The 14992-nt window shown below is 49.1% G+C and overlaps 1 protein-coding gene across 1 annotated transcript; it reads right to left on the reverse strand.

Moving 5' to 3' along the window:
- Positions 1-3685: 3685 nt before the first annotated feature.
- On the reverse strand, positions 3686-5977 carry Id2 (inhibitor of DNA binding 2). The gene is made up of 3 exons (XM_021179075.2): positions 5533-5977; positions 5181-5244; positions 3686-4461 (listed from the first exon to the last, which is right to left on the reverse strand). The coding sequence occupies exons 1-2, from the start codon at positions 5878-5880 to the stop codon at positions 5188-5190; spliced, it is 405 nt and encodes a 134-aa protein (XP_021034734.1). The 5' UTR covers positions 5881-5977; the 3' UTR covers positions 3686-4461; positions 5181-5187.
- Between the last annotated feature and the right edge of the window lie 9015 nt (positions 5978-14992).

Raw genomic sequence — 14992 nt, forward strand, 5'->3', positions numbered from 1 at the left:
ATGACAGTTATTTACTTACAGGATTATCACTCAGGCAGTCACAGGCTGGGGTTATACCACCTGGAAGCCTGTGGGCAGCCTGGGTGGCAGAAGGCAGGGCTGATTGGAATCTCAGGCCAGGGTCTTCTGGCCCCTCCCCGTTTTATATAGGACAACCTCCAGGCTCACCTAGATACCAGTTGGATTGTTCTGCTTAATTCGGACTTCAGACCAAGTTCCTCTATAGGCCATCACCATTATTCTGCTTCAAGATAACTTGAATAGCAGTGCCAGGTAGGTCTAATGCCAGAGGACACCCAAGCCTGCAGCCCCCTTTCTAACAGCAAGTGATAAGAACTTTATTTATTTATTTATTTATTTATTTATTTATTTATTTATTTATTCTGAGACAGGGTTTCTCTGTAGCCCTGGCTGTCCTGGAACTCACTTTGTAGACCAGGCTGGCCTCGAACTCAGAAATCCGCCTGCCTCTGCCTCTAGAGTGCTGGGATTAAAGGCATGTGCCACCACGCCCGGCTGTGATCAGAACTTTCAAGGATACATGGGGAATCAGGCTGAGGAGGAGTTCTGGGGCAGGGGATCATTGAATTTAAGAATTTCTATATCAGCTTTTCACTAGCAAGAATAATACAGTCATTGCTGTTAGATTCTAACCTGGAAGCCCTTTCCCAATAGGGAGCACGGAGAGACTAAAGTGGTTTGTCCACTGACTGCACCAGTGTGTATGGACCAGCTTCTGTACTATGGAGGAATATACATCTGCCTGTCTCTTAAGGATCTTAAGACAGCACTGGGCACTGGGAACAAACTAACCTACAGTACTGTGTGACACCAGTGTGACTATTATTCTAAGTGTAGGGAAGTGCAGAGAAAAAAAAAAAGTTCTTTATTTCTCAAAATTAAAATAAAGTACTGCAGTAGCAGAACCTGTAGTAGACGTCACCACAGACCAAAGAAACAAGCCCAGCATCGTGCTGCAGTCAGGGTTCTCTTAGAAACCACAGCTTGTTAATGAACAGAGAAAGCTTTCTGCAAAGAGTAAGGTCAAGGGTTGAGGATGTAGCTTAGTGGTATGCGTCGGCCGTGTATTATCAAGGCCTTGGGTCTGATTACTAGCACTATAAATAAACCAATGTAAGGAAATTTAAAACTTACATGGTGAAAAATATCAGCAAATGAAGCATGAGAATGTTTAAAATTGCCTTAATGTTAGGATTTTAAAAATCTCAAAATTCAGGCTGGAGAGATGGCTCAGCAGCTAAGAGCACTGACTGCTCAACCAGAGGTCTTGAGTTCAATTCCCAGCAACCACATGGTGGCTCACAACCATCTGTAATGGGATCTAATACCCTCTTCTGGTGTGTCTGAAGACAGCTACAGTGCACTCATACATACAATAAATAAATCTTTTTTTTTAAAAAAGTCTCAAATTACTCAAATTTAGAAGCTGAAAGAATTTTTGAAACTGATAAAATGTGCACAAACCCTCTAGACCTACATCTTATTTAGAGGAAGAAAACAAAAAACAAACAAACCTGGCATTAAGGTCTGGGGTAAGGAGGCTTTGTTCACTCTCACCCCATTCCGATAAAGCTGCCGTCCATAACCTTACCAGTCTTGCAACCCCTTTACACGGTTCCTCACGTTGTAGTAACCCCCAATCATAAAATTGTTCTCGTTGCTGCTTCATGAGTGTAATTTTGCTACTGTTGTGAATCATAATGCAAATATCCGATCTGCAGGATATTTGAGATATGACTTCATGAAAGGGTCATTCAACCCCAAAGAGGTCACGACCCACAGGCTGAGAACCACTGTGATAAAGTACCACTTGGGGCTCTGGTTAAAAGGCATGAAGCAATTAAGGAAAAGGAAAAAAAAAAGCTTAAGGCAAAGTTAGGGGCAGAAGTGCGGAAGCATGCTGGCAAATTTTCTGACCTAACAACTGTGCAGTCATTTTTCCAGTCACAAACTGGTAGGCAGGAGATACCGTAACTAGTAAGATGCTAATTGGCAAATAGGTTGTAAGCAGTAAAGAGGTGGAGCGGATTTATATATTCGTCGTGCTAGCGGCAGAGTCTTTTTTTTTTTTTTTTTTTTTTGAGACAGGGTTTCTCTGTATAGCCCTGGCTGTCCTAGAGCTCACTTTGTAGACTAGGCTGGCCTCGAACTCAGAAATCCGCGGCAGAGTCTTTAGGGATGACATCAATCATTTTCAGAAGGCTTGGTCAGGATATCGCTGCTGGCCACCGGTTCCCAGCATCCATGCCTGTGTACAGCAGAACCGTAGGCCAGCAGCGATCCTCATATTTGCCAGAAGGTGGCGCTCGGCCTCCACGGCGCGACCAGCTGCAGTTAGAAGTCCCCTCCAAAAGGAGCCACTTTTCCCCAGGCTGAGGCTGATTAGAAGTCATTCACGTGTCGCTGGTTGTCCAGCGACCCTACAGGTGCTCCGAAGGGGCCTGCCGTTCCGATGGCACAACTGTACTTCAGGGTCAAATCCCCAAAGCCATCCGAGGGGAGGATGAGATCCGGCAGACGAGAAGCTGAGGACAGGCAGGGTTGGGGCAGCAACTTGTTCTCTCATACTTCTCTCCCGCTTTGTGTGCGTGTGCGTGTGCGGCGGGGCAGAAGGGTGAGGGTAGGTGGGATGGCAGAGCCCATGCTGGGTTGGCCCGGTGTGCATGCAGGGGTTATAGTAGGCAACAGGTGACTAGTATATTGGGCGGCTGCCAAGGGTTCTCGCTCGAGCAGTCTCCAACCCAGGTGTAATGGGCAAAGCGTGCATCCCGGGTATATTCATTAGGGAAAACCCCGCCCTGCAGGAAGGAGGCGGGGACCACCGGAACCGAAGCTGCCCTTCCTCCATTCACCAGGATGGATTCGGTGTCAGGGGAGAGGAAACACCGCAGCCAAGGCAGACTAGCAGGCGCCACCCAAACACCTGCTTGGCCTAGAAAGTGGCACCAGGTGCGACTCAAATACTCGTACCTCTTGCCCCATCCTTTCTCTAGTCTGTGCCCGTCTTCCCTGGACCACTTTCCAGAACCACCCCTTCCCAACCAAGTCACTTGCAACTTGGGAACTAGATCTAAGCACCTATTGAATGCATATTCAAATTAGTGTCCTCAAGGCTCTGAGTTGGATGGAAATGTTGGTGATACCTTTTTTTTGTTTTTTTTTTTTGGTGAGTGGGAGGGGCTTTTCTCGCACCTTCCCTCCGTTCCTTGAGGTCCAGAGTGCAGTCAAGGGTGAAGAGCACTTAGTAGCCACAGAACTGGGAGAGCAGCTGGCCCAGGCAGGTCTGGGTGAGCCACAGGTGGAGGAGGAAGGAGGTCTTCTGGAGTTCGCGCGGCCAGGTTTAAAAGCGTAACCCCCAGGGGTGACCAGTGACAGCCAAAGCCCCTTTTCTCTCTGCTCCAAAGGTGTCTTTCTAGACTGCACACCTAGGAACTCAAGGGGAAGTCTTCTCCTACAATCCCGTTTAAAATCTTGTCCCAATGCACAGGCACGGAGCCACACTGCTAGGTGTGTTGAGTTTCCAGTCCCCATCCCTCCTAATGGCAACAATGTTTCAGTCTACTGGGCCGCCACGGGACACACATGTGATAGAGGGGGTGAGAGAACAGAAGGAGGTGCCCCACGCAAACACAAGACATCTCAAAAATCATTCAGAATCCCGGCATTGATGTCAGACACATTTTATTATAATCTTAATACAGTCTACATAAATTTGAACTGGTATTTATTTGGGTTCAGTTATAACATAGCATTAAAAAAAAATCAAAGCACTGGTTGTCTGAAATAAAGCAAGCAATCAACATTCAATAAACACACTTGATTTATTTTGTATAAAAGGGTTAAGTTTACAACTAAACTTTTATAAAAAGTTTAGCATAAGTACGTCATTACATTTTAATGCAGAAATAGGTTATTTCTGCCACTATACAAGAAAACTCTAATTAAAGAGTCCACAAGGTTCACTCAATATATATATATTTATATATAAATATATACACAGCATTCAGTAGGCTCGCGTCAAGAAGGCCATTTCTGACCGAAGACTTCATTTAAGTAACCGAATACTGGGTCCTTCTGGTATTCACGCTCCACCTTTGTGAAAAGGCAAAGTCTGCTTACATTGGGCAATTCCTTGTGATTTTTTTTTTTTTAACGTTTTCGCTCCCCATGGTGGGAATAGTATATAAAGAAAACCTTCCAACTGTAGAAAGGGCACTGAAAGTCTCTCATAAATAACGGTATCACAGTCCAGGCCGGAGAACTGACACCTGGGCAAGACGATCATCCTTAGTTTTCCTTCCGCTTTCTTTTTAAAAAGGTCCATTCAACGTGTTCTCCTGGTGAAATGGCTGATAACAAAAGTCTTAAAAGATCTTGCAGACTTCTTCTTGTGCAAAAGAAAAAGAGAAAGTAAAAAGAAAAAAAAAAGTCCCCAAATGCCTGCAAAAGATTGGGAGAGAAAGGCAGTTTAGGAGAATGTAACCTAAGGGCAGAGGCGGGCGAGCCTGGCGCCGAGGAAGCCACAGTTTGAGCATTTAACCAAACCCTGGCGTCCAGATGCAGCACACATACCCGGCCCCAGCAGCACAAATTAAACATGAAAATAGCAGAGACTCCAGGGGAAAACTTCCCAAACCCAGTCTCCTATTTGGATCTCTAACAGCCCGCTCACAGGCGCCAGTCTGCTTCTTGTAACAATTATTTGATTGAAAACAGCCCTTTAGTTAACAGATAGGGAAATCTGGATCCCAGAGCACAGGGGTAAGGCTCGGGGTAGCCGTCTTCAGCTAGCCAGAGAAATCTCAGAGGACTACAGTTTTGGGGAAAGAGAATCACTATGGAATTTGTGGCGATAAGATTAATTACAGCTGAGGTTAGCACCTCAATGTACCGCCACTGGGCTCATAAAAGTCAGTCACACTTGGTCCTGACACCTTCATAGTAAGTTACTGGCATTTATTTTTTCTTTTCTGTTTTTGTAAAGGCAACTGTTCTGTAGTCCTGAGCAACCACAGCTACAAGCCCCTTCATGCCTATGTGGTAAGTCAAGCGGCACCCGTAACACAGTGAAGTAAGCATGCATTTACCAAATCAAACATTTAACAGACACACAAGCACATTACCGAAACGCGCACACAGGAGGCACCCGCAACACTCACCATTTATTTAGCCACAGAGTACTTTGCTATCATTCGACATAAGCTCAGAAGGGAATTCAGATGCCTGGAGAGAAAGAGGATAAAAGGCAGGATATTAGGTAATCTTAAAGGAAGGTAGCCCCCCTCCTCCTTTCACAAAAGTGCCAACAAGTCCCATTAAACAGGTTCATGCTACAGCGCAGATCCAGACGCAACCCACACAGAACTTATAAGTAGCGATTTCACATGACGCTCAATATACAGTTTTCTTAAAAATAAAGTTAATGAACCTGTCTCTACGATGGGCTTTAAGAGTGACAGCTCGGGAGACCCGGAGCGTCTGGGCAGTGGGGTACTTGCAATCTAGTCTCACCTGCAAGGACAGGATGCTGATGTCCGTGTTCAGGGTGGTCAGCGGCGTCCTGGACGCCTGGTTCTGTCCAGGTCTCTGGTGATGCAGGCTGACGATAGTGGGATGCGAGTCCAGGGCGATCTGCAGGTCCAAGATGTAATCGATGACGTGCTGCAGGATTTCCATCTTGGTCACCTTCTTGTTCTGGGGGATGCTGGGCACCAGTTCCTTGAGCTTGGAGTAGCAGTCGTTCATGTTGTAGAGCAGACTCATCGGGTCGTCCACCGGGGTTTTGCTCCGGGAGATACCTAAGCTGTGGTCCGACAGGCTGTTTTTCCTAACGGACCTCACCGGACTGAAGGCTTTCATGCTGCTCGTAGGAGGAGAGACTGGGAGGGAGCCGCCGCAGGGGGCTGAGCTGGCTGCGCGGCACCAGGCTCGGTTCAGAATGAAGCGCGAGCCGGGCGGGGCGTCTTTTATGTGCACTCGCCCTGGCCGCTCAATCGGGCATCCCTGAATTGCCATTGGTGGAAGGGCTCCCGTCCATCATACCAGGCGAGTTCTCCCATTGGTGAGTATGAGCTCTCGGTTCTTCCGCGTTCGCAGCCAATGCCTGTAGGGTGGGAGGAGCGGGCGAGAGCCCAGCTGGGGTGGCAAATTGAGTACAGTGTGCGCTGGGCGCCCAGGGGGCCTGAGTGTACAATTGTGCCCGCCTTATTCCAATTCCCAGAGCTGGCAGGACCCCTGCCCCGGGGGTGTGCCAGGAGCTAGCTATCCCCGCCCCCAGGACTTCCAGCAGCCCCACTGTCTCCGCACAGCAGACGGGAAGTCACAGGTCGCTAGCGTTAGGGACGACAGCGACCGTGGCAGAAGGGAAAAGAAGCGCGCCTTTGGGAAGTCACATTTGTAGAGTTCCTTCTTTTAAGATAAAGGAAAGCTATTTAAGGGGGGGGGGGTGCGGGAAACCTACCCACATACACGTCCACGACAGGTTTAGGTTTAGCTTTGCAACTTGGAGCAACGCGGGAGGCCTTCTCGGAAACTCAGTGACACGAATTGTAGGAACACTGTGCGGTCTCCCTCAGACCGCAGAGAAGCCCCGAGGGACCGGTGCATTCGGAACTCCCCCCCACCCCCAAGAATGAGGCAGGGTTACTATAATGACTCCATTAATCGAAGGTCATTAGTGGGGTTTGCACACTGGAACTACATTTACATACACTGCCCTTGGTCTGCGCCCTTCAGTGTAGGTGGCAAAGTGATGCGATTAATTATGCACAAATCGTGATTTCTGGTGTCACATTCCAACACTTACAGCTCTTGGGAAGCTCTTTGTCAGGTAGGTGGTCCTAGCTATTGACTGACAGCTTATCGCTGTTTTTAAAAGAAAATTCTGTTACGTACGAGGTTTGGAATCTTTCAGCACCCTTCCTAGATGCAGCTACATTTTGAAAAAGTTTAGAGCTCTTGACTCCAATTCTTTAATTCTGAATTCTTGTTTTGCTGAAGACTACCATATATTAGTCGTGTATTAAAGGAAAAAAATATTTATGTTAAGCCCAAGAAAGGGTTTTTCGTCTGAATCCCCCACATCCTCTGAATGCAATAAAGAGGAAGAATTCAGAATCCGGGCAAAGCTCTGTATGGAGAAACAGTATTTTCCCTTCAATTAATGATTAATTCCTCAGCTGGTGGGCCAGGCAGTCTCTGACCTCCACGTGACAGCCATGGGCCCCAGGGCTTCTCTCTAAGGAGGCAGAGTCCGGTGGTGTAGAGGCGGTAAAATCCGTCCATCTCAGTTTGGAGACTGCAGAAGGACTCTGCCCTGCAGGAAAATCTGCGCAAGGCTTGCAATGCCTCCTGCGACTCAGCGACAGTGTTCGATTGACGACTCGCCTCTGTTATTAAGCCTGGAAGTGATTTACTATCTGAGTCCCCCCCCACAGTTCGAGCCTCTTGATGTACTTTGTGTGCATGTGTTTCTGTCACATACGTGCCACAGCGGAACAGATTTTGTTTTGACACTTTTGGTTCATGATGTTATACTCTGAGTATTTTACAATAATAGCCAATGTAAACAAACATCTCTGGGATTCTCAAATTATTACTTATGATTCTTGGACATTGCATCTCTGCGGTACTGACGCATTCTTAGCTTTTTCCAAGGACACCGTATGTTAGCACCCGTGCCAGCCTCATTATCCCAACAGAAAGGCCCTGGGCTGGATGATAATGAGCGCTGTGCAGCATCGCTCCACACACTGGCAGCGACGACGCATGAGCGCCTTCTCCCAAGACCATTCCTGTACCCTGATATAGTAAAATTGCTAAATATGGTGAAAGTTTTCTGGCGTTTCTTTCTCTGGCTGCCATGCCAGAGTCCAGTCTGCCGGGCTGCGCTGAATCCGATTCTGTTGGCACACTACCCAGTTTTTGCATTCATTTAAAGATCATTTTTAAGGGGATTGTGAAACTGTTTAAGTTAATGACTGAAAAGGACGGAGTTACCAGTAAGTCTGTCACAGCAAGCCCGGGCTGACATTTCTTAAAATTATGGTCTGGGGCTGGGGATTTGGTGGGAGCCCCTTTTGGGGCAGCTTATAATGGCATATGAAAATCTGTCCATTGGTGTGGATGTGGATTTTCATCAGAGAGCCCTGGAGTTCAAATGGCCCCAGCTGCAGGACGTGCCCAGCTGCAGTAAGGGCGGGATCCGTGGGTGGTGGGAAGGTGTGAAGGGCTTCCGGCGGTGTGTGTGTGTGTGTGTGTGTGTGTGTGTGTGTGTGTGTGTGAGTAGATATTGGCCACCCCAGCTACCTACTGGGACGCCCCCCATTTAAAGCAACAGACCCGCTTGGAGTTGCCCGAGCCCTGCTACCAGGCCCTCGGGTCCCCACCGTGTCCAGGCCACGCGCGGTAATCAGAAGCAGGTCCCGGCCCAGCCACCTTGGCTACTATCCCCGCGTGATGCCACGAGGGCGGGAGGAGCCGGCTCGGCGGGGGCGAGTCTCAAGGTCTTCTCTGCACATCTGGCGCAATTGGGAGCTCTCGCCTTTCTTCCCCCTCGGTTTTGTTCTCACAGCTGTGTCCATTCCGCCCGTGACCCCCCGAGTGATCCCTGACAGGTGATGAATTGGCAGCAGCGGCGGCGGCAGCGGCGCGCAGGCCAGGCCGCGGCGGGGCCGGAGCCGGAGCCCCGGAGCAGACTCTCTGGCGCCAGGCGCGTGACGCCGCCCATTCACGCCGCCCTGCAGCCTTGTCCTCGCGGCGCCGCTCAGGCGGCTGCCATAGCAACCGCGCCGTCACTCAGCGCGCGCGCCCAGCTGATCAATGCCTGCAAGGCCCGGCGGTCCCAGGCTCGCCCTGACCGGGCCGTCAGCCTGCGCGCACCTGCAGCCTCTGCACGTCTTAAGTTTCGAGTGATTTGGGGGAAGAAGGAAGACTAAGAAGAAAAGAACAGGGGAAAAAAAAAGGGGGGGGCGTAAGAGAGGAAAAAAAAGGTCTGGAGAGGGAGAAGAAAAGAACTCTTCCTTCGCAGAAGGGGGGCGCGGGGGGGGTGTAATGTGGCTTAGACCTTGCCAAAGCAAAAGGTTTTGCTTTATTTCATTTGTTTTTGCAACAGAGGCGTGGAGCTGGCGGGAGGGTAAAAGTGAATGCAAAGGAGATCACTGTCTCATCGCAGGACAAGATTTATTTATTCCTCTGGATCTTCTTGTTTTTCGCCTGGATGGCTTTGACTCCAAAAGGAAAAAAAAAATCTTTGAAGGACCCTTATCCTCGACCCGCCCACCCCCACCCCGCGCCGCGCCGCGCCGCGTTCTACTGGCATCCTCTTAGGAATCCTTAGTGGTTATGCAAAGAGCAGCAGACTTTTCCAGAGCAGCCCCACCCCCACCCTGAGAGATGGTGGGATGCATTGCTGCCCGCGGTCTTCTGGCCTCTCTGATACTCAGCGTGCAGCTCCCGCAACTGCGTGCTCATTTCCGCTACAACAGCGGCGGGGGGAGGGGGTGAGGGGTCGGGGGGAGGCAGGCCTAGCCCCCTCATAGTGCTGAGTTTTCTCCTGACATCACTTAAGAGTCCAGAAACTTGTAAGTCAGCCTGGAAACGCAGACACCTTCTCTGTCCCGGTTTATCTTCAGGGAAAGCTCCCTTTTAGGAACCAGATGCCAACATTTCCGGATAGTTTATGGCACCGGGATCCTTCAAGGGTGCTCATCCACCGCTGAGAGTGTTGGCGGCAGTTTTTCATCGCCTGTCCTGCAGAATCATCCTCTGCCGGCCCTAAAACCCAAGGGTGAGGGTGGGAGTGCTGGGGATTTGGGGGAGGGGGTTGCGGCGCACAACCCGCCAGCGCTGTTATCTGGCTTATCCGAGTTTGTTGTGGTTTTCGAGGAAACAGCATCTGGGTTGTATAAGGATTCGAGTTTTTGCTTTTCGTGTTTATTTAATACCTTGGCAAGAGAGAGCCCTTATCCTGAAACCAGATAAACCGAATTTGGGTTTAAAAAGGCCTTAGATGAGGAAGGCTTGGACTGAAGGAAAAAGAGCAAAGCCACGAAAAGCAAACAAGAGGATGTTTGTTTTTCTCTTTGGGGGTAAATTTTTTGAAGACTCGTACACTTCGTGTCACACTCAGCTAATAAATGGCATTAGCGAAGCGCCGCAGCTACTACAATGGCTTAGCCTTAAGTCGGCCCGCCCTTGCCTCGCTCGCCACAATTCCGACCGTAGCTCCTTCTAGGATTCCCTCACAGTTCTGTTTACCTGCAGAGCTCGAGCCCCAGCCTAAAAAAAAAAAAAAAAAATATATCGTGCCAAATCCAATTGCTTGCCACTGTCTGATTCCCTTTTTAGAAGGATCATTTTTCAGCCTGGTTCAAAGAAAGCCAAGTTTGGGAAGTTCGGCGGAAGGGTCCGATTTAACTATGGAGCGCCACAAATATTTTGTTACCAACACTGTAAAGTGCTCCTCTCCGATTTGCGGCCGCCTTTGGCATTCACAAAGGATTTTCCTGCGACTTTTATTCCGGTCACCAAATTTAAAAAAGAAAACTAACTGGACGGAGCGATATGTCTTGGAAAACAATCTCGGACTGCCTGCGAACTGGCGGGAGCGGGGGCTGGCGTCACCCAGTCGGCGCCACCGGGAGGCGCGCGCCGCGGGTCGGGCCACCACCAGAGCCGGGGTCACCGTGGGGACCCCAGGCCGCAGCCCGCTGGGCGCCCCCACCAGCCCGCCAAGCCGAGAGAGTGCAGCGCACAGGCCACCCGCGTCTGCCCACTGGCGTCCGTGGGAACCCGCAAGCAGCCTGCAACAAGGGCGGGCTTGTCCGGAATCAAACTGCTTCTTAATATTATAATGCCGCACCAAAAGCAAAACCTGGCCCGGCTTGGGAGTCCCTAACAAGAAACACATTGTGTGCGCTGCCCCCGCCTTGGTTGGCTCCAGCCTCATTTGCGCGCTGGCCGCTCTGCAGACAGCCAAATCCAGAACTGTAGTTTACCCGAGCCCGGAGCCTGCACCATGTGTGCCCGGGGCACCCGTGCCGCGCCCCTGGCGGGTTGGGGCGGCTAAAGATGCTTGGGTGCGCCTGCAACTCCAGGGCTCTTGCCTTTTGCAAACTCTGCAAGCCACGGGTCTCATCATCTCTCTGGACATTGGTGGCTCCAATTCAGGCGGGGAAACTTGTTTTTTAAAAAGAGTTTGACGCTCTTCTACTTCCCTAAATTTTTAGGTGCCCCCCCCCCTCAATCCCCAGACTTCCTCCTCTCCAATGGTAATTTACAGACTTTTCTGCAGTTAAATGAAAAAACCCTCTTCCCACCCCCACCACTTGCCGATCACTGTTGCCCCCAACCCTGGCCCCAGGCACGTGTCTCCATTGCCTTGTTCTGTGGGAAAGGGCAGGACCTGGGCCACATCCTCAGAGAGGTGACTACAGTTGACTGAGAAAGCCAGGACCTTTCTGGGATTGTGAGCTAGACCCAGGAATTTGGGTGGGTCTGGTCAGACTGATGGAGTCCCTAAGTCATCCTATCCTGGCACCGTGGAACTGGGCGTGGCTTGTTGAGATTCGAACAGTGCCCTCAGCAAGAGCCTGGAGGGAAGGCCTGTGAATTGGACCATGCATTCACTTTTTATTTTATAATTGAATTTTCTTTTGAGAACCTTTTAAATGAGCACTTCATCTAAATTATTCCCATCCCTGCCTCCGTGTTTAAACTCAGTGTTCCTCTCCGCAGCACGCGGTCTCTTCTTTAGTTATTATTGCTACATGTATCTCATACACACAAACACACAGAGTACTAAGTCTATGCAGCTCTGCTCCTATGCACAAACATTCAGGGCCCACACAGGATTGGATACCCTATCTGGGAACTCTTCCCCAGAGGTCTTAATTTATTCTGTCTCCGCAGCCATTGACTACTTTACATCTAGGGGCGGGACCACGTGGAATTTCCTCCTCTCACGTGGCATGTGGTGGTGCCACCATGTGGGTCTCATTCAGAGTACTATATTGTTGAGACTTCACACAAGCATTTTCCATGTCTAGGGGCCAGTGTTTAGCAACAGGCACCCAGGACCTCTGGGTGTAGATATAGGGGGAGAGAGAGTTTAGGCACTGCACAGTCATTTATCCTCTGTGTTTGGACCAGTTGTGGATCTCAACAACAGTCTCCATCTGTTGCAAAGAGAAAAGCTTTTTTAAAATGAGGTAAGAGCTACACTTACCCATGAGCATAATGATACTATCTAGAAAGTATAGGGCCAGAGAGATGGCTCAGCGGCTTAGAGTACTGACTGCTCTTCCAGAGGACCAGGGTTCAATTCCTAGCACCCACATGGCAGATCTCAACTGTCTGTAACTCCAGGATCCAATACCCTCACACAGACATACATGCAGACAAAACACCAATGCACATAAAATAAAAATAAATTAGTTTTAAAAGTCTCTTGATTTAGGAAAATGGCTGTAATAGACTCTCCTCCAGGGTCTACCACCTCTAGCTGTGGGTACTTCATTAAGTTTTCAGTACTAGACGTGACTTCCCTCCTATTAAATGGATATTAAATCTAATTAGATAGCTGTTGGTAAAAGTGATAAAAGTGTTGGTAAAAATGATTAGAGGGCCATTATTTCACTGTTGGGGTATATTGCTGGTCCAGTCATGGGTGTGGTTCCTAGGCTTTAAGGAGGGGTAGGACCGCCCACTCCTCCTTCCCTGGGCAGCTTGCATAGCACCTTCCAATAGCATAAAAGCCAGTCCTTCTGGAGGAGGTGTCCTTGTTCCTTTCTGTGCCCAAACTGTGTGTTGTCTTCAGCAATAGCCTTACCTGGGAGGAAGCCGAGGACAATGGCAAAAGCCCATATTGCTTAGGAGACTTAACCTCTGGCCAACAACTCATGCAAGGGGGGATGGGCATTCCCACAGTCCAAGCTATTTGGGAGATTGTGGCGTCAGATCATGTAAGGCCATGAAAACTGTGGAGACCTCAGAGGAAGGGAGGATGGAGAAAGGGGGAAAGAAAAGGAAGAGGGGAAAAGGGAGGGATGTATAGAGGTCCTCATGCCTGCCACTGGGGTTTTATTAGATAGTGCTTGGCTCTTGGGGTGTGAGCAGCATTACCCCATGCGATATAACTCCATTCAAAGCAGAATCATTGTTTTTAGGGAGAATATGCTTCTACAGTTATCTGTTAAGTCTAATGACCTTCTCAGTTTTTGATCATAGGAAGGAAGATATTCTTATTGGGGTTGGGGGAATGGCTCAGCCCTAAAGAGTACTTACAACTCTTTCAGCATCCCCTCCTGGCTTCTGGGCACTGTATACCCATGTTCTCTCTCTCTCTCTCTCTCTCTCTCTCTCTCTCTCTCTCACACACACACACACACACGCACACGCACACACACACACACACACACACACACACACACACACACACACAAAGAAGTCCTTGTGAGAGACCTTGCCTGGCCAAAAGAAGGTGTCTCTAGTTATGCTTTCAGAATGCCGAGGAAAGAAATTCTACCATGGAGTCCTCTAAGACCAAAAGTCCAGTGGCGAACGCTGGGGAGCTAAGTGCATGAGTCCCAAATCCACAAGTCCTTTATAGACTTGCTCGCAGAGCACCACCATCCCTTTGCTTACACTAGCCCACTGTATCAACTCCAGGGTGCTGTCCTGGTGCTCCCCAGTGGAGACTACCCTTACACTTGGGACAGGGGACCCCAGATGCTTTCCAGGTAATATCTGCCAGTGTGCATGGCGGACTCAGACATGGCTGAACATACAGGAGAATCTGCTGAAAGTAAATGAAGTATCTGGGGAGTGGCGGAGTAGCCTTTGGTAGATCTGTGAGTTTGAGGCCAGCCTGTTCTACAAATCAAGTTCCAGGACAGCCAGAGCTGTTGCACAGAGAAACCCTGTCTTGAAACAACGAACAAATAAACAAAAAAACAAACAAAAGACCAAGTGAACAAATTAATTTATCAGCGACAGAGTTATAAGGCAATGCCAGCTGCTCTACTGAGCCAGCCCAGAACTCTGGACATACTAGGGAGTCTCCTTCAGATGGATGCTACCAAATGACATGTAGCTACATTGGAACAATGACTTTGGGGCAAAGCACTGCTTTCTAATGTGTCTACCATATTCTCTATAGGGCTCCTAAGGTGTGTGCATCTGATTCTATCAGATCTGAAGACAGAATAGGGCTTGATGACCCACTCTGGGGAAGTGAGACAGACAGCTTCTACTTTGTTATTTAGAAGAAGGCTCCTAACCGTGGACACAGCTAACCCTGAGGCAGCTTGTTTACTGTGCCTCCTGGACTGTCAAGTGGATGTCCCCTACCCCCTCTCTCCTCACTAGGATCAAAAAGAACTCTCCCTTTTTCCCGTGTGACAATCAAAGATGTCTCCTCACATGACTAGAAGCCATTGCTGTGGCTGAGAACCAGAACTCAGTCTTATAGCCACACTTTACTGCAATGGAGGCTGGGAGATCTTGGCTCCAATATCCCAGGAAGAAAGGACAACTACTTTAGGGGCTCATGGTCAGTCTCTTTCACAGTGACCTTTGGCTTACGATTCTTCTGCTGCTGTTGGGACACCATTACCTGTTTCCTAGTCTTTTTTTTTCTTTCTTTCTTTTTTTTTTTTGGAGGTGGGAGGGATGGGGAGAGAGAGAGAAAGGCTGCAGTAAAAATTCGAGTGACAGGCTGTTGGATTTCGGTACTGTGACAAGGAAAACCACAGTCTCGTTCTTTAGCATCCAGTGTTAATGTATAGATTAATAGTTGAGATGCTGACACAGGACAGGAGGAGACAGCCACTCTTAGAATCCACTTTTGAATGCAACACTTTTAAAGGTAAGGATGTTCTCATGCCAGCCAGGCTGGGAATGAGTAAGGTCAGTGGTGGAGGCGAGGGAGGGGATTTTGATGTCTCTGTCTTCCCTGAGGACCCTTGAATCA

Source organism: Mus caroli, chromosome 12 (assembly GCF_900094665.2).
Source record: "Mus caroli chromosome 12, CAROLI_EIJ_v1.1, whole genome shotgun sequence".
NCBI classification, from domain to species: domain Eukaryota; kingdom Metazoa; phylum Chordata; class Mammalia; order Rodentia; family Muridae; genus Mus; species Mus caroli.